Raw genomic sequence first — 23,286 nt, forward strand, 5'->3', positions numbered from 1 at the left:
TTGTATTAGACATATCTTGTAAGCCAAGCCATGATCACGTTGATGATTGTTTTGGTATAGGGTGTTCATTGAGTTGTAAGTGTTGTGTCACTCAAAGCTTTTAAGCGTGAGTGTTGTGTATCTTGATTAAAGCTGTGAAGCACAATCAAGAGTTGTTTGAAGTGTGACTTCAAAGTATCTTTAATATTGATTAAAGGTAGTAATCACTGAGGTGATTGAGGGGGAGTGAGTAGGAACTCTGATCTTAGTGTAAGATTGAAATTGAATTGGGTAGGGATTAAGTGATAAGTTGTAAACGGGTGAGTTTAGCTTTGAATTGATACTACTAATAGTGGATTTCCTCCCTGGCTTGGTAGCCCCCAGATGTAGGTCATGTTGGACTGAACTGGGTAAACAATCACTTGTGTTATTTACTGCACTTACGTTTAAGTTCTGTATAATTCCTGTCTGTGCAGAATTGGATGTCATAACAACCCGTGTGACATCTAAAGTCTGATAACTAGAATTTCAGTAATTATGCATGATTAGTTGAAAAATTGAATATTCGGAATTTATTAAAGTTTGGAAAAATCTTATAATTCTTTGATGAAAGGATTGATATATGATGTCTTTGGATATAATTGAATGCAATGAAGACATAATTAGGTATGTGGAACAAGCTCATATCTAATTAATCATCAATAGTTGAAACTTAACTCACATTTGATTAACTTTAAGTCTTGAGTTCAATGATTAAAGTACACTATTATAGTGATTGAAGTACTTAATGATAGATACATCCCAAGGGGTAAAAGTACTCGGACCATAAGAATCATCCTGGTAGGATAAGATTTTCTTCTTCATAGACATATAACATATGTTTGTTGGAATGCATAATTATGGATGAATTTCTGATATAGCCTCCCTATATGAGAATGAAGAGGTGCCACTTCATAGAGTTCAAGGGTTGACTCTTAAATTCTCATGAAAAGGATACTAGACACCAAGCCTTATTTAATGTGTCATACTGATAATTCGATCAATGATACCGAGATTTTATGTATGAGTTATACACGCTTGTTCTAATGAATAATTGATTCAAATCGTAAGATACCTTTATCTAAAACCATGAAATTTCCTGAATAATAGATTTAGATATATTTTGAAAATGGTAGGAGATTGTTGGAGAAATTTCCAAAATATTTAATTGATAAATAATAATGATTAAATTGATTTTATGAATTAATTAAATCATAGATGACTATGTGGTGTACTGGAAAGAGCTGCTTCTACCAGAATTGAAACCATGGACCCCTTGGTTTTGGGGGTGCATGGACTGAAAGGGTTACCACTAGACCAAAATAGTATTTCTTGATATTACTGAACGTTACGTATATATAACTGTTTCAGAATGGTTATCTTGAAACGTTATTTCTCCTCTCCAATTGGTACAAGTTTTTCTATAAATAGAGATACTTATTATGCATAAATATATACGAAAATTACTTGTTTCATGTGACAAAAGTTATATCTAAGTCATTCTTTTATTTTTCTAGTGCACGAGAATAAGTGAGAGAACTTTATTTTATAAAATATCGTTGATTGATATGCTTAATATGAATGTGTGATTCATGTTAAGGTTTCCAAAGTATCCTGGAGGGGATTTGCCGGATTATCCATTTGCATCCAATTTGCCTAAATTGGTGGTGGCGAATCGAACCTAAAGCTTAGTGTAAACACATGCTTTGAAATTTATTTTGTGCAACTTTCATTTTTACATCTTTATATTCTTCTTATTCAAGTTTTGCATCTGACCCCCAACACAAGATCTAACACTTTTTTTGTCTTTTGCTTTTGTCATCATGATAAAGAGAGTGTGTTAAGGCCAAAACATGTATATACGTTGTTCGCTGCAATAGTTTTAACAATTTATGTTATTAGATTCACTCAAGAAGCATCAAATATTTATCTTGTTTCTTCATTCAGGTATTTTTGGCAATTTGTTTTCTTCATAATTTCATATATAAAGTTTATTGGATTGTTGGTTGTTTTTATGTAGTTGTTTTTAAATTCCAAAATATTTTTAATTATATTATTAACTCGAAAATATATTAGGTTTATTAAAATAAATTAAGTTTATTAATACGAAAATATAATTTATTAGGTTCATTATTCTGAAATTATTTTTTATTTTTATAATATATTATTAAAACATAATATATAGTTTTTTTTAAAATATTTTATAAAATATATAAGTATATTAACTATTTATAGTATATAAAACAAAATATATTAGAATTTATTATATATATATATATATATATATATATATATATATATATATATATATATATATATATATATGCTAAGTAATATTTTTATTTAATAAAGTGTAATTATTAAGCTGAAATATAGTATTTATAGTAAGTATAGATAGTAAGTAATATTTTTTATTTAAGTAAGTAAATACAATTTGACCAAACATAGTATGAAATGTAGTTATGTTTAAAATAATGTGTAAAAAATTTATATTATCAAGCATAGTTATTAAGTTTGTTTAATATTTGTAGTTAATGTTTTACTAAAATTATAGAAATTGCTCGATATATTAAAATCACATTTATAATTAAAATGACAATGATTGTATAAATGTGCAATATGACATATTTTTGGTACTATCGTAGTTAGGTGTACGATAGAATATATCCATGAAGGCGTGCACTTAAACTAAATTTTGAGGAAGGAGTTAAAGGGTTAATCACGTGAGAATTTTGCTCAAGAATGTTGTCGAAGCAAAGGAGGAGTAAGATGTCCTTGTCTTAAATGTGAATGTAAACTTATAATTAGTGATCTAGAGGAAGTAGAATGTCATTTCAAGAGAATGGATTTCATTGAAAATTATTGGGTTTGGATATATAATAGAGAAGAACAGTCGAGTAATGTACCACATACTTCTAATATGTATGCTTCAAGTAGTCAATCACATATGGAATATGATGAACAATTTAATTTGATTAATGAGATGGTTGGCAATGCTTTTGGAGTGAATGTGACCTATGTCGAACCTGGAGATTTTTATGGGGAAGAGTTGTCGAATGAGGAAGCGCCAAGATTTTATCAGTTGTTGATAGAAATGAATACGTCGTTGTTTGAGGATTCGTCAGACTCAAAATTATCAAAGAGTGAGATTATTGGCCGCAAAGTCAAATTGGAACATTTCTGATCAGTGTTTGGAATTCTTCGCAAAAATAATGTTGGACGCGACACCTACGAAAGAAAACTTGCCTACAAGTTTTTATGATGCAAAGAGGTTGGTGTTGAAGTTGGGTTTAGAAGTAAGAAAGGTTGATTGTTGTATTAGTGGTTGCATGTTGTTTTATGACAATGAGTTTGGTACCAATGATAGAGCATTGGAGGAATGTAAGTTCTATAAGAGTCCAAGATATCAAGTTCACAGTAAAGCCATTAAAAATAACCAAAAACGAGTAGTAGTGAAGTCCATGTTTTTTCTTTCAATAATACCAAGGTTAAAAAGAATGTTTGATTTAATTCACAATGCAAGTCAAATGACATGGCATCATACAAACAAAACAAGTTCAAGTACTATGCGATATCCATTTGATGGAGAGGCATGGAAGAACTTTGATCGGATACATCCCGATTTTATGGCAGAACCTAGAAATGTTAGGCTTGGATTATGCTCAAATGATTTTACTCCATATATCCAAGCGTCGGGAAGTGGATATTCTTGTTGGCCAATTATTGTAACCCTTATAACCTCCCTCCTAAGATGTGTTGGCAAAACCATACATATTTTTTACTTGCCTCATTCCATGATCGTCGAGTCCAAAAGCTGGAATCGATGTGTATTTATAACCTTTAATTGATTGTTTAAATAGGTTGTGTATTGGAGAATGAACTTATGATATATCCTGTAAACAAAAATTTATTTTGCGAGCTGCCTTGATGTGGACTATTAACGACTTTCCCACATATGGCATGTTGTCTGGTTGGGGTACACATGGAAAAATGAGTTTTTTGCATTGCATGGAATACACCAAGGTGTTTACGTTGGAAAAATGGGGGAAAAGTTCGTGGTTTGACTGTTACTGCAGATTCCTACCAGAACATCATGTCTATAGAAGAAACAAGAATGATTTCAAAAAAGACGAGCGAGTAACAGATTTGCCTCAACCTCGATTGCCACTAGGTGAAGTATGGAATCAAGTTTGTGAACTACCAAAATACACAGATAATGGTAAAGCATGCATAATTCAAGGATATGGGGTCACACACAATTGGACAAAAATAAGGATGTTTTAGGACCTCCCATATTGGGAAGATAATTTATTGCGACATAATCTTGATGTTATGCATATCGAGAATAACTTTTTTGATAGTGTATTTAACACAATGATGGATATTCAAGGAAAAAAGAAAGATAATGAGAATGGTATAAAATATATGAAATTTTGATGTAATCGAAAAGAATTGGACTTGAAGCCTCAATCGAATGGAAAATTATTTAAACCCAAGGCTACTAATAGTCTAACTTCCCAAGAAGCTAAAGCATTTTTTCGATGGTTAAATGAATTGAGAATTCCTAGTGGTTATGCTTCAAACTTAGCAAGGTGTGCTGACACCAACACTCGGAAGTTGCATGGAATGAAAAGTCATGATTGCCATGTTTTCATGGAACGATTACTTCCGATTACGTCCAGTTCATTACCCAAACATATGCTTAATCCATTAACTGAAATTAGTCAATTTGTTAGATATTTTTATGTGTTAGCTTTAAGAGTGGATGACACCATTAAGGTGGACCAAAATATTCCAGTCATTCTCTGTAAGATGGAACGAGTATTTCCTCATGGTTTTTTCGATTCTATAGAACATCTACCCGTGCATCTTGCATATGAAGCTTCTCTTGGTGGCCCTGTGCAATATAGGTGGATGTATCCGTTTGAAAGATTCATGGGTGATTCAAAGTGATCAGTGAAAAATAAAGCTAAAGTTGAAGGATCAATATGTGCACATTAATTGCATCGGGAAACATCACATTTGTGTAGTCATAATTTCAATCACTTGATGTTAACTCCAAGAATCATAAGGAATAAAGTAAATGTTAACGAAAGAAGTCAAAATACCTTATCAGTATTCAGTCTTTTAGGTCATCCCTCTAGAAAGAAGAATGTGTGTTGGCTAACCCAAAAAGGATGTGCAATACCTTCAAACTTATAGTGTTTTCTTTATATGGCATTTAACACTTCCTATTTTCAGCACCAGTGAACAAGCAACTACCGGTCACATTCATGCTTATTTTCCAGCATGGTTCAAGGAGCAATTGTCATGCATTATTGCACTGATTTAAGAAATAATCCATTTGAGAAACTTCTTTGAAGGCCTTGTTCAAAGCGGAAATGAATGGCACACATACTTTTATGAACGAATATAAATTTCACACTGAGACATGGACTGAAGGGAAAAAATCATAAACAATGGTGTATTTGTAAATGGAGTTATAGATTATGGTGAAGACAAATTATATGGGGTTGTTACACATATCTACGAGTTGGTATACAATTATTTGGACTCGAAAAGTAAAGTTGTCTTATTTTATTTTAATTGGTATGATCCATCTGACAGAGGCACAAAAATAGATAAGAAATATCATATTGTTGAGATTCGAATGGAATGAAGGTACAAAGAATATGACCCTTTCATAATGTCACATATTATTAGAAAAGTTTATTACGTTCCTTATCCTTCAATTTTGCCACGTAAACGAGGATGGTGTGTTTTAATTAAAACAAAACCATTTGGTCTTATTGAAACTGACGATCTAGTGGAAGAAATTGCTTACCAAGTTGATGAAATTTCTCAAATTACCGATGTGATTGAAGATGAACAAATTACAAGTTGTTTGATACAGTAGTTAAGGGTCATCAAGTTGATGTGTTTATATTGTTGGAAGAAAATAATGCGGACGAAGAGCACTAAGAGTTTGGATCTGAGGACAATATTAGATCAAATGATGAAAATGATATGGATGAAGAGCATGAAGAGTTTGAATAAATTGTTTTTGTAATTTGACTTAATGAACTGTGTATAGAATATGTTGATGCATCTATGTTGTTGGTAGAAAATAATATGTCGATTTAAATATGTTTTATTGATTTATTAACTGTGTTGATGAATTAGTTGTATATATTTTGCTAATTTACTATATGTGTATTCTCTTAAAATATATAAAATGCCAACCCGGTCTGATAAGGGTAATGGTAAGAAGACCCACAATCAACGCCCAAGGAGAACAGTATGTGAGGCACCTTAGTTTTCCATGTGTGCTCCCCCACAGAGTCAGGTAGATCACATGTATATGGATAGTTCTCAACCTCTTATGACAATACTCTCCCATCATGATTATCATATGTTCCCATTTGAGAATCCCGCTTTTATTAACCCATCTGGGGGATCTAGCTTTCCATACCAGCAGATGGGGATCTAGCTTTCCATATCCCGCATAGATATCCTCATCCTTCATGCATCTGGGGGGATCTAATTTTTCAACTCCCACACAGGTGTCCTTATCACTACAACATTTTTAGCTTTAGGCCACGGAAGAATAGACAACTACTTAAATACCGTTGCCTAAATGGTAATAAACTACGGTTTTTTACACGTGGATAAATTTCTAGATTTTTTGTGAAAACGGTTTTGTATACACTTTAAGCTACGGTTTTGAAATTGTTGGCATATTAAAACCGTCGCTTATTTACTTTGAACCACAGTTTTGAAGGTGTGATCATTTTTTATCTTAAAGGCAACGTCTGAGAAGCGCAGCCTAATATTAAAGAGGACGGTTTTGATAAAAAAAACTTGTGAATTTAAAATAAAAAACTTAAAATTTTTCATATATATATATATATATATATATATATATATATATATATATATATATATATATATATATATATATATATATATATATATATATATATATATATATATATATATATATATATATATATATATATATATATATATATCAATGTTCATAAAATATTTTCACTCTCATATACACATAACAGCTATTTTGTTACAATACATTTACTGTTATTTATCATTAAAGCAAAAAAATTTACACTGTTACACATTCCAATTATTCATGATCAAAACTTTAAATGTGTTTATAGTAAATCAAATATATTTAAAAATCTAACTTTCCATACCCTCATCATCCTACACACATACCCTCATCATCCATGTATCTTGGGGGATCCCGCACCCCACATCCCTCACACATACCCTCACTATCCATGTATTCTGGGGGATCCCACATCGCACATCCTTCACACAGACCCTCATTGTCCATGCATCTTGGGGGATCCCGCACCTCACCTACTTCACATATACCCTCATCATCCATGCATCCTGGGGGACCCCGCACCTCACTTACCATACATATACCCAGTGGCGGAACTGAGGGGGGACGTGGGAAGGCCACGGCCACCCCTCAACTTTTTATTTATTTTTAATTCATATATATTAAATTACTAAAACATCTTTATTTTAAATTAAAATTAATTTTTATTTTTTCTTTTTCATTCAAAGTTAGGTTAAAATACAGATAAGGTAAAAAGCTCATACCATTCCTTTCTTTCTCATATGGGTTTGCTATCGGCACCGTAATCGGAACAGATTAAAGTGATCGGCATCTAACAGGTAAAAAACTTTATTCATTCTTCTTTTATAAAAAGTAACAAATTAAATTGATTGCTTGATTTGTGTTTTTGAGATTTTTAGGGTTCTTCTTTCTTGATGTGTTAAAATAATCTATATGAGGTTTATTAAGCCAATTCATAACACTGTAATTTACAAATATAGTTATACACTGTAATAAGGTTTATTTAATCATTGTTGTTGCTAATTTCTAATAGTGAAGTTACCGGTATTTGAAAACGGATTAAAGTTGATTAATTAAGTTCATTAATTTTTTTCTCTTTTAATTTTTATGTTCTCTAAATTGATTTTTGGATCTGATATGATATTATAGGAAGAGTAGAGATGAATAATAGGAAAATTGATTCTTTTTCCAAAAGGAAAGCATGTGAAATTGAAAGAGAAGAGAGAGATGAAGAAATTATAATCCCGACATCCGAATCTGAAACAGTTCTTAAGAATCCAACAATTGAAGAGCATCATGGTTTTTAAAGTTCTTTGGAACGCGATCCTGGAAAGCGTCCTCCGATTTGGCAATATCCACCAAATCAAGTGGATGCAATATGAAGAGATTATCTAAAATGGGGTCCATATCAAATTCATTTAGAAAACTATCCTTTGTCCGGTAACGAGGATCATCCGAGAAGGTTTCAACATACTTGGTTTAGCATATTTCCATCATGGTTAGAATATTCACCATCTGAATATGCCGCATATTGCTTACCATGTTACCTTTTTAGCAAAAAACTAAGTGGACGTCCCGGATCACTTGTCTTTATTTCTATGGGTTTTAGAAATTGGAAGAAAGTTAGGAATGGAAAACATTGTTCCTTTCTTAAACACATAGGGAAGGATCCTTGCTCACCACACAACAATGCAATGAAAGCTTGTCAAGACTTGTTGAATCAAGATGGTCATATTAGAAATGTTATTCAAGTGCAAAGTTCAAGTCAAAGAATGAATAATCGGTTATGACTCAAGACTTGAGTTAACACTGTTCGTTGGTTAACACTACAAGCTTGTGCTTTTAGGGGTCACGACAAAAGTAGCAAATCAAGAAATCAAGGTAACTTTCTTGATTTATTGAAACTTTTAGCATCCTACAATGATGAAGTTGCAAAAGTTGTGTTGGAAAATGCTCCACAAAATTGCAAGTATACTTCACATCAAATTCAAAAAGAGCTCTTGCAAATTCTTTCTAGTAGGGTGAAAAAGAGTATTCGTGAGGAAATTGGTGATTCCAAATTTTGTATTGTTGTTGATGAAGCTCGTGATGAGTCAAAAAAGGAACAAATGGCTCTTGTATTAAGATTTGTTGATAAAGTTGGTTTAATACAAGAGATTTTTTTTGATGTGGCACATGTTAAAGACACCACATCTTTAACTCTTAAGGAAGCAATATATGATATACTTTCTCGACATAACCTTGATGTTTCTAACATTCATGGCCAAGGGTATGATGGTGCTAGCAATATGAGAGGAGAATGGAATGGTTAACAAGCCCTCTTTATGAAGGATTGTCCTTATGCATACTATGTTCATTGTTTTGCTCATCGATTGCAACTTGCATTAGTTACATCATCAAGAGAAGTCAAACCTATTCATAAATTTTTTGAGAAGATGATCTTTGTTGTGAATGTTGTTTGTTCTTCTACAAAGCGTCATGATGAGTTACAAGCTGCCCAATTAGAAGAAATTGCTTATTTTTTAGAGATTGATGAGATTGTAACTGGTAAAGGTGCAAATCAAGTTGGTACATTGAAACAAGTTGGAGATACTCGTTGGGGATCACATTACGATTCAATTTCTAGCTTGATAAACATGTATGAAGCAACTTGTTTAGTTTTAAAAACAATTGCAAAAGATAGAGGGACTTATGTTACACGTGGGGATGCAGATAGTTGTTACAATTACTTGAAGGCATTTGATTTTATATTTATTTTGCACTTGATGAAAGAAATCATGAGAATAACAGATATGTTTTGTTAAGCCTTACAAAAAAAAATCAAGATGTAGTTAATGCTATGAACTTGGTTCGTTCAACAAAACATCTTATTCAAGGTTTGAGAGAAAATGGTTGGGATATATTGTTTACTAAAGTGGTATCTTTTTGTGAAAAGCATGGTATTAAGATTCCTGATCTTAACAATGTTCATTCAACAACAAGATTTGGACGCTCCCGTCTTGAAGAGAATCAAGTCACAATTCAACATTACTTTAAAGTTGAAATCTTTTTCACTACCATTGACAAACAGTTACAAGAGTTGAATAGCAGATTCAGTGAGCATGTAATGGATTTGTTAACTCTTTCTTGTTCTTTATCTCCTAAGGATGGATATAAAGCTTTTAGCATTGATACTATTTGTTCTTTAGTTGAAAAATATTATCCTATGGATTTTAGTGATCAAGAGAAGAATAATTTACAATTTCAACTCCAACATTTTCTATTTGTTGCTCGTCAAGCATCAAACTTGAATAATTTATCAACTATTCAAGAACTATGTTCATGTTTGGTTGCATCTGGACAGGCTGAAACTTACTTCTTGATTGATAGACTACTTCGTCTTATCATGACTCTTCCCGTTTCTACGGCCACAACTGAGAGGTCTTTTTCAGCAATGAAAATTATTAAGACTAAGTTGAGAAACACGATGGATGATGGGTTTCTTGGAGATAGCATGATAGTATATATTGAAAGGGAGATTAGTGCAAGCATTAGTTCGGAGTCAATTATTGACGATTTCAAGTCACTCGGAACGCGTAAAGCATTACTTTAAGGTTGTTTTAAGTCATGTAATTTAAATTTTTAGTAATTAACTTTGTATTTATTTTAACTTTAATGTTTTATTTAAAATACTATTTACATTTTATTTATAATCTTTATTTTACGTTAGCGGCCATCCCAAATTTTTTAACTGGCTCCGCCACTGCATATACCTATACGTGAGGAGGTTCATGAGGAGCAGGATGAGGACGATCATGAGGGGCAGGATGAGGAAGATTATGAGGAGCATGATGACCCTATTTTGGAAGTTAGCGTTGCACATTTGAATGAGTTTCAGATGATTGATGGAAGATATTATATTTGGCCAAGCGGAAAATCGTAAGTTTCTAATTTATAAATTTTTATTAAGTAAATATGTTGCCATTTTTTAGATTTAATACTATTCAAATTGTTGCTGCTTAGTCTTGAGCCGAGTCAGATTGCTACCAAATATATAAATTATGTTATTCAACAAATGTATAAAAAATCTTAGAAGAGATTTGGATAACTTTCCTTTGGTGAAAAAGACAATTGGTTTAAAAAATATAAGCTATAATGAATTTTTTTAAGTTATTGTTATTTTAATTACTTTTTTTATTATAATGATCTAACAATTTATTTGGATGTCATACAACATTGCACAAAGTAATAAACGAGGATAGGATTAAAAAAAATTGGGGCAAAATAGTAGTTCGACTTTCTAACATGCTACAATGTGCTAGACGTGGTTGGGAAGAACAAAATGTTTGTCCTAACTGGATAGGAAACAAAGTATTTGATGATATTCTTGTCTATTGGGACTTAGCTGGTTTTAAGGCAAAATCTAAAATTGTAAAGAAAATGAGAGCATCTGAAAAGGGGGCAGCCTTAATGCAGTTGACAGTATTAGTATCGTCGAACATGCTCGACGCATGGTAATTATAACTACTTTTTTAAGTTATACTTTGATTTACTATATATTTTTAATTAAATTTAATTTTATTAATTAGGCTAAGAATTTGGGGAGACCCCCCATGAATGAATGAGCTAGTTGCAAAGGCTCGTACTAAAATATCGGGGGATTTTGTTGACGAACGTTGTAACGCCCCTAATTTATTTAATTGTTTTTATTTAAGTATAACATAAAATTATTTGATCATTTATTTATGTGATGTTGGTATATTTTTGGGTGTTTTATGATGTTTTAAAGTATTCGAGAGTATTTTAATAATTTAATAATTATTAAAATATTTGGTTAAGAGCGGTAAATTTTATTTAATTATTTAAAATAACGATAATAATTATTTGAGGTTTATAGTAATAATTATTTAATTATTTAAATATTGAGTGACACCTTATGTTAAAAATATATTTTTCTTTTAAAATCAAATAAATATTTTATTTAAATATTAAAGGTGTGATGCTTAATTGAATAATTATTAAATTAATTTTATTTTTATTTTTTTTGTCAATTAAATAAATATTTCATTTGGGATTAAATATTTGGGAATTAATCTTAACGTTGGATTAAACATAATATATATATGGTAAGTGAAAGTGTGAGAGTTAGATCAAAATTAAGGTTTGAGGCATATCGCTAAACGGCGCATCTGAGTCTGGGGAAACCATTTTGGGAGCGATCCTGAGACAGCGATTTGGAGAGGGAGAGTTTTAGGTAACAGAATGATGAGAGTTCTCTTACCCTCTCTCATCAGAGCCATATTATTGTTATTTTTATCTTTGTGAATGTATCGAATCAAAATATAAGTATTATTGTATGATTTTGTATGAATAATATATTTTATATTGAAATTTTGATTTTGGGAGTGGATCGATTTGTTCCCAAATAAGATAATCCCATTTGATCACTTTTGGTGATTAATATGATTTTTGGATAGATAAATTTATTTTTGGTGATTTGTTAATAAAATTGAATTGTGATGTTAAATCACAAGATAATATGAAATGAAAAAATGTATCAATCCCTGAATATTTGACCTTTTTATCATTCTATTTTATCACCTTTGTCCTTTTTATCATTCTATTAACGGTAATCAATTTTTCATATAAAAAATAACTTAATAGATAACTTTTTAGGTAAAAGCTTTAAAATTAATCTTTTGGGGAAAATCATAACTTTTGAGAATTTGTCATTGGAAATTGTATGCGGTAAGAATTCAACATTGGGAGACTGAAACTTGGAAAATCTGAGAGGTAGGAGGGTTGGTTGCACATATCGAAGGAGAAGTCGCGCTTCAGAGTGGCTCAGCAGAATTTTGCGCAAGTTTGACGTCCAATGTCAAAATAAATCTTATTATATCTTCTCGGAAAGGAAATCGTCTTAGAAATCAAACTTACTGAAAACATTTTACTATTTTCTAAAATTTTAGCAATTTATGTTTTATTTGTTTTATTTATTAATTTTATTTATGATTAAAAACTCATAAGAGTCATTAGAGTTTCTTTGTTTTATGTATTTAAAGACTTTTGACAATACCTTAAGGATTAACCTTTTGATTATAATAAATTTCAAAGCTTTGTATAATCTTTCTGATGAATAATAATATTTGTTATAAATAAAGTTAAAACTAACAAAATATTTGTTCTTAGTTGAAATTGTGATAAAATAGCCCTAAAATAATTAAATATATCTTTTATAAATTATTATAAAAATATTGATATATTTAACCCACTTTTAAGAATATAATTAACTAAATAATTTTGGGGGTAAGAAAAGTGAATATATTGTTTAATAAACAGAATTTTACGTGATTTGAATTTGGGTAGCCCTTATTGGATAATTTGTGGTTCGAGAATGGAACTTATTTTGGTGATATCCTTTGGGATAATTTTGGTGTTTATGAATATTATTATAGATAATTTTGGTGAATTATGATGTTTGTCCATGAAATGCATATTCGTGATTCATATTACCATGCATTCATGTATTTCGGAGTTTAGGTGGGACTTAGGTCCATTTTGGTGGTCTCGGATCCATTGGTGGGAACGTTGGTCTTGGTGGAAAAGACCAGGGGCGAGTCTCAGATCCATTGGTGGGGATCGTTGGTCTAGGTGGGAAGGACCAGGGACTAGTGGAATAAAATCAGTAATATTCCTCTGATTACATTTTGTTGGTGGATCATAGCATTACATTTTGTTGTGATGTGTATTTGTAATTGGAATTGATTGATGTACATATATATATATATATATATATATATATATATATATATATATATATATATATATATATATATATATATATATATATATATATATATATATATATATATATATATATATATATATCATTTATGTAAGATTATTGTGTTTCTTTGATGTCATTTTATTGCTGAAATCACATTGTTACTATATGTAAGTATATTCTCACCATTTTATTGTTTATTTGATTTTGTGGTGTGCTTTGCACAGGTGATTAGCAAGACTGAGGTTTGTTGTTGTAGTGAGATGGTTATTGCCTCTTAGGAGACTTTTATCTTCCGTATATTCTAGTTTTCAAATAAGAATGCTCTGATCTGTAACACTGGGGATAAAGGCGTTCGCTTGCATTACTTTGATTTGTTTGAAATCAACTATTATGAGATTTTGATTATGATGTATTGATTCAGTTCTATTCAGACATGTGTTTATTGTGTTTCTAAATAAATTTCTCCTGTGCAACATCAGTTGTTTTTATGATTTATGAAGTATTTACGATTGAGTAACATCCTTTTTCTGTTATTTTTATTTAAAATCTATTATCCAGGGTTTAGGGCGTTACAAACGTATCAGAAGAGCTTTGGTAAGTTGTTTATATTTTATTATTTTATTAAAATTATTTCTTGTATATTACTAAATTGTTTAAATGATATTCAATTTAATGGAAAATTTATGGCATGATTTTTTCGTGGAAACTAATTTAATGTTGTTTCTGACGTGAAAATCGCGTGATTATATTTCATTATTTTGTTTAATTTAATTCTTGTATATAACTAAATTATTTAAACTATATTTAATTTAATTTGTTTCTTGTACATGTTGGAGGACTATAATACATTGCTCACATAATTTCTAGTTCAAAATCCTCAATATACTTTGATAGGTTCATACCCGATTGATTCGCGCGTGGATATTTATATTTGGAGTTTAGTAAATGGCGGGAAAGGACCTAATGTGTTTTTTTTTGTGTTTGATCTTTGACCAGCAACTACAGAATAAGTGATATAAATTTCTATAAAAGAGTTGTGGATGGGGAAGGAACGTCACATCCACCATAATTAACACCAAAAATGATGAAAACAGTAAGACAATTGACGCTAACTGAGGCGACATGCAAGACAACGATAAATATCAAAATGGAGGCAATGAAGAAGAAACAATTTAAGATGGAGGAGCAAATACGACAATTGCTCTCCCAAAGGAACCAAATAATAATTCAATGGGGGCCAAGGATTAGAAAATAATGAGGATGATGATATGGATGAAGATTTTATTGATGGTGGTGGTTGATTTTTTTTTATTGTTATTTTACTTTTAAATATTAATTTTTGAAAAATATTTCTAATTATTTTTAATTTAAACATTTTGAATTGAAATTCATATTTTTAATTTTTATTTGAAAATATTCATATTTTTAATTAATAGTTGAAATTTATATTTTTAATTGAGACAGGGAGATCCCATCTCCCCCCTCTTATTTGTGCTGGTGATGGAATACCTCCATTGGATGTTCCAAAACTTGAATAATAATCCAAACTTCAATTTTCACCCAAAATGTGAAAAATTGAAGCTTATCGACATGTGTTTTGCTGATGATATTGTGATTTTTGCGAGAGGGGATGTTGGTTCTCTTCAACTCATTATGCAGGTGGTGGAAAAATTCACTAACTCAACTGGCTTGCAAATGAGCATTCCTAAAAGCAAGCTATTTGTGGGAGGGGTAGATGGCATAACTAAAGGAAACTTGCAGCAAGCAACTGGATTCTCTTTGGGGCAGCTTCCAGTCAAGTATCTTGGAGTGCCTCTGAACAGTAGAAAGCTCACCATCAACAATTGTCAAGGGCTGCTAGATAGAATGACTGTTAGAATTAACCATTGGTGTAGCCGTCTTTTGTCGTATGCAGGTAAATTACAGTTGGTGAGAAGTGTGATGTTTGCTATAACCAATTATTGGATGCAAATTTTTCTTCTACCCAAAAAGATCATTAGGCTCATTGAAAGCATGTGTAGAAGATTCATTTGGGCTGGAAATGACGAGAAGAGTAAAAGAGCGCCGGTGGCCTGGGACCATGTTTGTGATTCGATTGCAAATGGTGGAAGGAACATCATAGCCTTAGGGGAGTGGAATAAAGCCACCATTGGCAAGCTTCTCTGGAATTTGAGCGAGAAGAAGGATAAAATGTGGGTTAAATGGATGCATATTTACTACTTGAAGAATGGAGTGATTGAGGAATACCAGCCCAACAACAATAGTTCTTGGTTGATGAAGTCCATGTGTAAACATAAAGCTGAATTGATGTCTAATGATACTTGGGTTGAATTCCAGGCTAATAATATGTATAGCACTCGAAGAATGTATCGGCATCTGCGTGGGGACAAGCCAAGAGTTGATTGGAGGAGGTTAATGTACATAAACATGGCTAGACCAAGGGCTGTTTTTACTCTTTGGCTGGTCTGTCAGGACAGATTGCAAACCAAAGACAGATTGATGAAACACGGGACTTATACTGATGGGAATTGTCTGTTTTGTGATGTGCAGGAAAATAGATGCCATTTATTCTTTGAGTGTGCAATCACAAAGAAGATTTGGAAGGAGATTCTTAATAGGCTTGGGCTTGGTTATATCCATATTGATTGGAATGAGCATACTGCTTGGCAACAAGCCAAAGGGAAGGGCAACAAAATGCGTATTTTCAAAGCTGCGCTGGCTGAAACGGTATACTACATTTGGTGGGTGAGAAACAGGATTTGTTTCCAACAGGGGAGGAAGGAAGAGCTTCAAAGCCAACATATTCATGACATACTTATGGATAGATTTAGAATGAATAGAAAATTGACAGCGTATTGTAATAGCCTTTAGTGGTCGTTGTTTGTATCCGTGTCGGTTGGGGTCTGGATCTGAGGATCGGCGTGTATTTCTTTGTTTTTGGCAATAAAGATTATTTTTATTCCAAAATTGTAAAACAATTCATATTTTTCACTTTTATATTTAAAATTTTTTATTTTTTTAATTTTTTTTATTAATTATTAAAAAATAATAATAAAAAATAATCTACGAAATAAAAATCACGTGACAAATATATGATATAAACATATGATTTTTAGGTGGCAAAGAAAAGTTGCCACAAACGTTTCTACCCCATAACAGTTTTTTTAAGTGATAGTTCGGGAGGTATTTTATCAATTCAATAGGTTTTAGGAGTGGGAAAAACAAAACCCAATGAATATAGCATCAAAGAGTCCAATGCACCCTTTATTTGTAGTCCACAAACCATATGTCTAGCAAGTAACATTTTTTAATCTGGTTTCTATTAAATTAAAGGTTGGTTTGTTTCAATTTTAAAAAAAAATAATTTTTATAGTGTTAGATTTTTTTTTTTTGTTAAAAAGAATTTACAAAGTTTTTTAAAAAATCAAATAAAAAATTAATTTAAATAATTTATTATAGAATATTATTTTAAATACTTTATCTTTTTATTATAATATTTTTAATAAAAAAATTCTTTAAATCACTTATATTTATATCTTTTTAAAAAATTATATAATTTTGTTTATGAACATTGAAATTCACATATTCCCTTATTTGTTTGATTGATTAAAATTATAATCCCGGGAATATCATTCCTAAGAATATTATTGTCAAGAACTCTATTCTCATCAATGTGGTGTTTAACAAATCAATAAAATTTCGAGGAAGATTTTTAAATTTTATTTAATTAAATTTTAAAAATTAAAATTAAAAAATAAATGTGTTAAAATAACATGAGAGTGAAAAGTTATGGTTGGTTATTTTATATTCCCATGGAAATATAAGATTCTCATCCTTTGACATGGGAATAAAAATGGAGAAATTTATGAACAAAATATATTCCTGGGAATAAAAAGTACCCAGACATAAATTATCAAAACTTCAAACAAACAAGGAAATATGTGAATTCCAATGTCATATTCTCGGGAATAACATTTGTATCCACAAAACAAACACCCCCTAAAACTAATCTTTTAATTTATAAAAAAAAATGAATTAAAAGAACTTTTACTATTTTAAAAACAATTTTTAAAGATCATAAATGCATGTTACAATTTTCTTCTTTCCCCAACTCCAGCTTCATTTTCCTAATTCCAATTTCTAAGCATATAGGCAATGTTAACAGATATACAGAGTTATTATAACAATGAAATGAAGCTTTTGAGATTTTCACATTTCAATATATGGTGACAAAACTCAGTTTTAAATCGGTTCTGAAACAAAAAATCACACTCATACTAATAACCAAACAAGTTGAAAGTGTAATTCAATATGTTAAATGTGAAACCAAACAGATACTAAGAAGTTGCAGAGAGATTTGATGCAAAACTCAGCAACTTAAGAATATAAATTGAATTGAATCTAAAGTCTCTCTATGACTCGATAAATACAAACTCAAACTCGACACTAAAAATTACCAAAACATGAAATAGAGGAGGGGATATTTGCATGTTGCATGCTACATCGATCCCTACGCACCTATAAATCTTCTTCTCTACCCATTTACTCAAGATTGATTGAATAAAACTGTTTCAAGCACGTTTTTTCCTCGCCATTGCATGTCTTTTACCAAAAGCTGATGAAGACTTGGAGGAACTTGTCAGCAAGCCTCTCAGAGTCGCTAAAATACCCAAACACATGAAAGGGAAATACATTTTCAATAGTTTATCAGATGCTTTCTTCGATCCCATCATTTCTGATAGTACAGCAACCTGCAATCCATAAACCACAAACAATCGAAAGATGTAAACTAAAAAGATAGATACAGATTATCGAAAAACTGTGACAAAATCTCATTGTGATGTGACGCCGTATACAGCTGCGATGAAGGCTAAGTTATAAAGAAAGAAATGCCTTATACTCTCATGCCCAATACCAACGTAAACTACGTTTGAGTTGTATTTAATTCAACTTTTACAAAACTTGCTTATAAAGTGAGAGATGATTCCAACTTATAAACACGTTTTTGGGCCGCATCTCATCCAATGTGGACTCGCAACATACACACACCCCTCACACATAAGGCTGGTTAAACTCTAATATCATCTTGAAATTTGAATTTGGTTTAACTCAACCTGCAAAACTGAGGATTGTAAGGTGAGAAATGTTGCTCAATAAACTTTTTTTATGCCTTATCTCTTTTAAATATGGTATCCCTCACTTTATAAACCGGTTTTTATGAACGAGTTGTGCTCAATCTAAAAACATAATAGATTATACCACCTACAATATTGATGAAACAAATGTCATTTTACAAAGCCAATGCAGATATATTACAACTTAGAAGACTAACTTAGACAAGCCATGTCATCTACCTTTATATAGATATCCAAACTTGCATGACCCACAAACAATCAAAAGATGTAAAGTAAAAAGCAAGATATAGAATCCCATTAAGTCAGCTCAGTTGGTAGCTGTGTAAGGACATTCAAATATGTGACATCCCACTTATTCACCTTTATAGGGTGAATATTAACACACAACCCTTGCATCCAATAGAGAGTGGTCTAACAGATAATGATAGATATGAAATCATCTTAAAATTTAAATTGAGGCAAACTCAACCATATCATACAAAATCGGCTGGTAAAGTGAAAGATGTTACTCTTTATAAACTCTTTTTAGACCGTATATCTTTTCAATATGGCATCACCCACCTTATACGCTGGTTTTCAATATGGCATCACCCACCTTATACGCTGGTTTTTTAAGATGAGTTAATCTCAATCCAAAAACCTAACAGACTATTTTACACCTCCATTATAAGTGAAACAAATGCATTTTACAAATCCAATGCAGAGAGGTAACAGATCAGAAGACTAATTTAAAATAAAAACATGTAATAACCCTGCTAATAGGTTCTAATTAAATTCTAAACTCTTATCCAATCTACAAATTTGCATAACCCCAATTAGGTTTTGTTTCAAATTAAGAGAACAAACTTGATAACCATTTAAAAAGGATCTAACAACTTCAAATGCAAACACAACAAGCTTTAAAAAAAGATCCTAGTACAATGCAATAACAAAGCTTATCTTCAAACCAAAATGTTAATACAACAAACGGTTTTAAAAAACGGTCTGTTACTACGAAAATGGCAGCGACAGAACAGTATCGGAAGGTATCGACACCGATACTGTTATCACCGTTTTTATGACAAACAACAAATTGTGATTAATTCACATCAAGACATCGTGATCAGTATCGCAACACATATGCCGAAATTGCGAAAGCTTTTACAACCGCAACAGTTATTTAAATTAAAAACCTCCCAGAATGAGAGTGAATCTAATCACAAACAACAGATTCCTACAAACAAAAGTAATGATGCCAAATGAATGAATAATCACCTACCATTAAAAAGTTTGATTTTTTTAACCTAAAATCCATCAAAAAAACTATCAAAATTTTCATTTTCTCTACACTCTCCAATGACATAGTTTTTTTTTTCAAAAAAACGTAATGGGTTATTTATAACATATTGAAAAAGTAAAAATTTGCATAAGAAAAAGGAATTACCATGGAAGTGGAGAGAGAAACCCCATAGATCAAGCAAGTGGTATTAAACCAAGGCTTGGAAGAGAACATGGCATAGATATTGATAAGAGAAAGAGGCCATTGAAAGAGAAGCTCAAGCCAAACGAGACCAACGAAGAAATGGGGTTTGTCAACAACAAGATAATCACCATACTCATTGGTGTACCATGTTTTAACATTGACAAGAAAATCAGGGAAGTAAGAGAGAGGAAGACACGTTTGTGCATCTATCAATGGTGCCACGATTGCTATCAAGAGGAAGAACAGGAACAAGATGGCATCTACGAGCTTTAACACAAAACCCATTTTTTGATTTTGTTTGTTTGTCAGATTTGGGGAAGAATGAATTGAGGAAGATTTATTGATGGATGCAGCTTGCACGATGAGAAAGAGGAATCTTGAACTCTTGAGGCAATTAAAATGGTTTTTAAAATATATAAATAGTGGTGGCATCTATTTAGGGTGAATCATGAAATAAATGGTTCACTAGTTAATCACTTTATAAATCATTAAATTTATTTAAAGGTTTAGATGAGTAGAGGATAAAATAATTTATATTTATATACACCAAGTTTTGCTATGCGAATTAGTATCCCGGTTTGATAATTTAGTTTTTGGTTGGTTTGTTGTAACTGTGTTTTCTCGTATAATTGTTTATTTTAAGATTAAGTTAGATCGTTTTTACAGATGTATAAATTGAATTATTTGTTTAAAGTTTACACAATATGATTCTAATTAATTAGTCAGAGATTTGGAACTAGAAACTCATGAAAATATGATTCAAATTGCATCAAATCTTGATTCAAATAAGCATTTTATTTTTAGAAAAAATCAATTTTTTAGGTGTGATTCTAATGAGAGAATTGGTGACTCGAGTAAAAAATTGAATGTAAAAAATCAGAAAGTGGTTATGTATTTCTGATTTAAATCATGAAAAAATCTGACTCTAATCAAAAATTGAATCTAAAATAAGAATTTTGCTTCAGTATTTTTTATTCGACTAATACAAAAGTTTGACTCGAATCATGGAGGTCTTGATTTGAATCACAAAATTTCATGGCTCGAATAAAAAATTACATGCAAATCTTGGATTTTGGTTTTGTACTTCTGATTCGAATCATAGATTTTTCTAACTCGAATCATGAAATAATCTTATTCTAATCAAACATGCATTTTTTTTTTTTAATTTTTAAATCATTTACCCAATCAACTCTATATTTTTTTCTCTCTTTTGTGCACTATCTCCGATACATATATAATTTTTTTTCTCAATCTCTATATCATACATATGATTTGAGAATAATACCAGACATAACACACTTTCTCTTTAAATTTCAAAAATCATTTTGAGTTTTTATTTTGAGATTGCATCTGAAATTTTACTTCATGTTCAACCTCAAACTTCTACCATTTTCGTTTTGGTTTAGCTTCTCAACCATGGGTGTGAGATCTATGTGAGGTGGTTCGTTTAGTTTTAACGTTTTTTTGAAGGTTTGAAGATTTTAGGTTGACAGTTCTTGTGTGGTTGTGGTTGGAATTGACAATTCAATAGTGAAAAAAAGGAGTTTCTTTTTTTCAATATTGCTTTTGTAGAACTGTATGGAAGTTTCTACAGACGGAGCTAGAGTTTCTATTACCTCCACACAAACAAGGAACCGATAGGATTTAAGAGAAGTTACTGCATAATAAATGCTTGGAGCAGAATTCTTAAATCTGAAAGGTGGAAGTCAAGATCGAGTAAAAATCTTGCAGAGATCACTTTTAGATGCTATATACATTAGAAGAGAAGATTTAGACCGAAGATTGTTTAATTTTCAACATTATCGTGAATCTTGTGATTGTATTAAAGACTCTGTAAAACAATTATCATATCCGAATGGAAGACTACAAATTTTCAATGGAAATCCATTGGAGAATAGATTAGGCACAAAGTAAGGACGAACGTGTTGAATCACATTAAATTTTGTGTACTATCTCTCTTTCTCTATCTATTTTATTTTTTGTTTAGAACGTATGCTTATAAATTATCATTTTCTTCGAAATTGCATGTTGTTAAGTTTGCCACCTTCATAGTGATTTATTATATACAATAAGGTTTGTGTTAGATCTAGATTCTGAATGATCTTACTTGTGATTAAAAATGGAAATTGTATTCATAGATTTCTTCATCAATTGAGTAACTTCGATTCACACATCTCGTGTAAAACAAATTTAGATTAATTGAGGCATTGATTCTTTTGGCTTCTTCATCTTTCGTTCATTTTATTTTTTAGTATAAGTGTATACAACACAATTATTCTAATTGCATGTATTGTACAAAATTCTGCTTCGTAAGAAATTTCATAAAACTATTATTTTGAAAAGAAAATGTATTTTAAATTGGTATTTTTGGGAACTGTATATTCAACCTCCCTTCTAGACCATTCGATTTCATATTATCCCATAACAATTTTCCTCGGAGCAGGTCTTTTGACAAATCTTGTGACTTCAAAGTTGAGGAAATGGGTAAGGGAGATCTGAAGTGTGCATACAACAGAGCTCTTACTTTTAAAGGTGAAAACTCTGCATATTAGAAGGATAATATACATGTTCACTGTTGGTGTAAGCCCTAGAGGCCAATACTTTTGGTACTTGTATCGAATTATTTATTAATAATAAAAAGCATTTTCTTTATTATGGTTGATTAATAAAGTCCCTGGAATAGATAGTCTGTTTAATGTATTAAGTGTGACTTAATCATGAGAGCACATTAAACATAAGGACACTATTCTTAAAGTATCCGTAGTCGAGCTTTAGTGTGAAGTGGGATAACATTAAAGCATTAAGACTATTATGTTTGTAGACTGATGATCACATCTCATGGATCATGGATAAAGAGTTATCAAGTCTTAAACATAGGTATGAATATTAGGAGTAATATTTATACCGGATTGACCCGCTATGAGAATACTATATATAAAGTTATGCAAAGTGTCATAAGTTATTCTCATGGTGATAATAGTGTATACCACTCTTCGACCTGAAACCACTATGGATCCTAGATGTAGAGTCGAGTGCT

The 23,286-nt window shown here is 31.1% G+C and overlaps 1 protein-coding gene across 1 annotated transcript; it reads right to left on the minus strand.

The window, feature by feature from the left end:
• Positions 1-17,930: 17,930 nt before the first annotated feature.
• Positions 17,931-20,726, minus strand: LOC127106025 (uncharacterized). The gene is made up of 2 exons (XM_051043302.1): positions 20,211-20,726; positions 17,931-18,403 (listed from the first exon to the last, which is right to left on the minus strand). Exons 1-2 carry the CDS (start codon positions 20,679-20,681, stop codon positions 18,224-18,226), a joined length of 651 nt encoding a protein of 216 aa, XP_050899259.1. The 5' UTR covers positions 20,682-20,726; the 3' UTR covers positions 17,931-18,223.
• Positions 20,727-23,286: the final 2,560 nt, after the last annotated feature.

This window comes from Lathyrus oleraceus, chromosome 7 (assembly GCF_024323335.1).
Source record: "Lathyrus oleraceus cultivar Zhongwan6 chromosome 7, CAAS_Psat_ZW6_1.0, whole genome shotgun sequence".
Lineage (NCBI taxonomy): Eukaryota > Viridiplantae > Streptophyta > Magnoliopsida > Fabales > Fabaceae > Lathyrus > Lathyrus oleraceus.

Excerpts from the sequence above, each read along its gene's own strand:
- LOC127106025 (XM_051043302.1), bottom strand. The coding sequence starts at position 20,681 with ATGCCACCACTATTTATATATTTTAAAAACCATTTTAATTGCCTCAAG. Across the intron at positions 18,404-20,210 it reads TTTCTCTCTCCACTTCCATG|GTTGCTGTACTATCAGAAAT; the intron begins GTAATTCCTTTT and ends TATGGATTGCAG.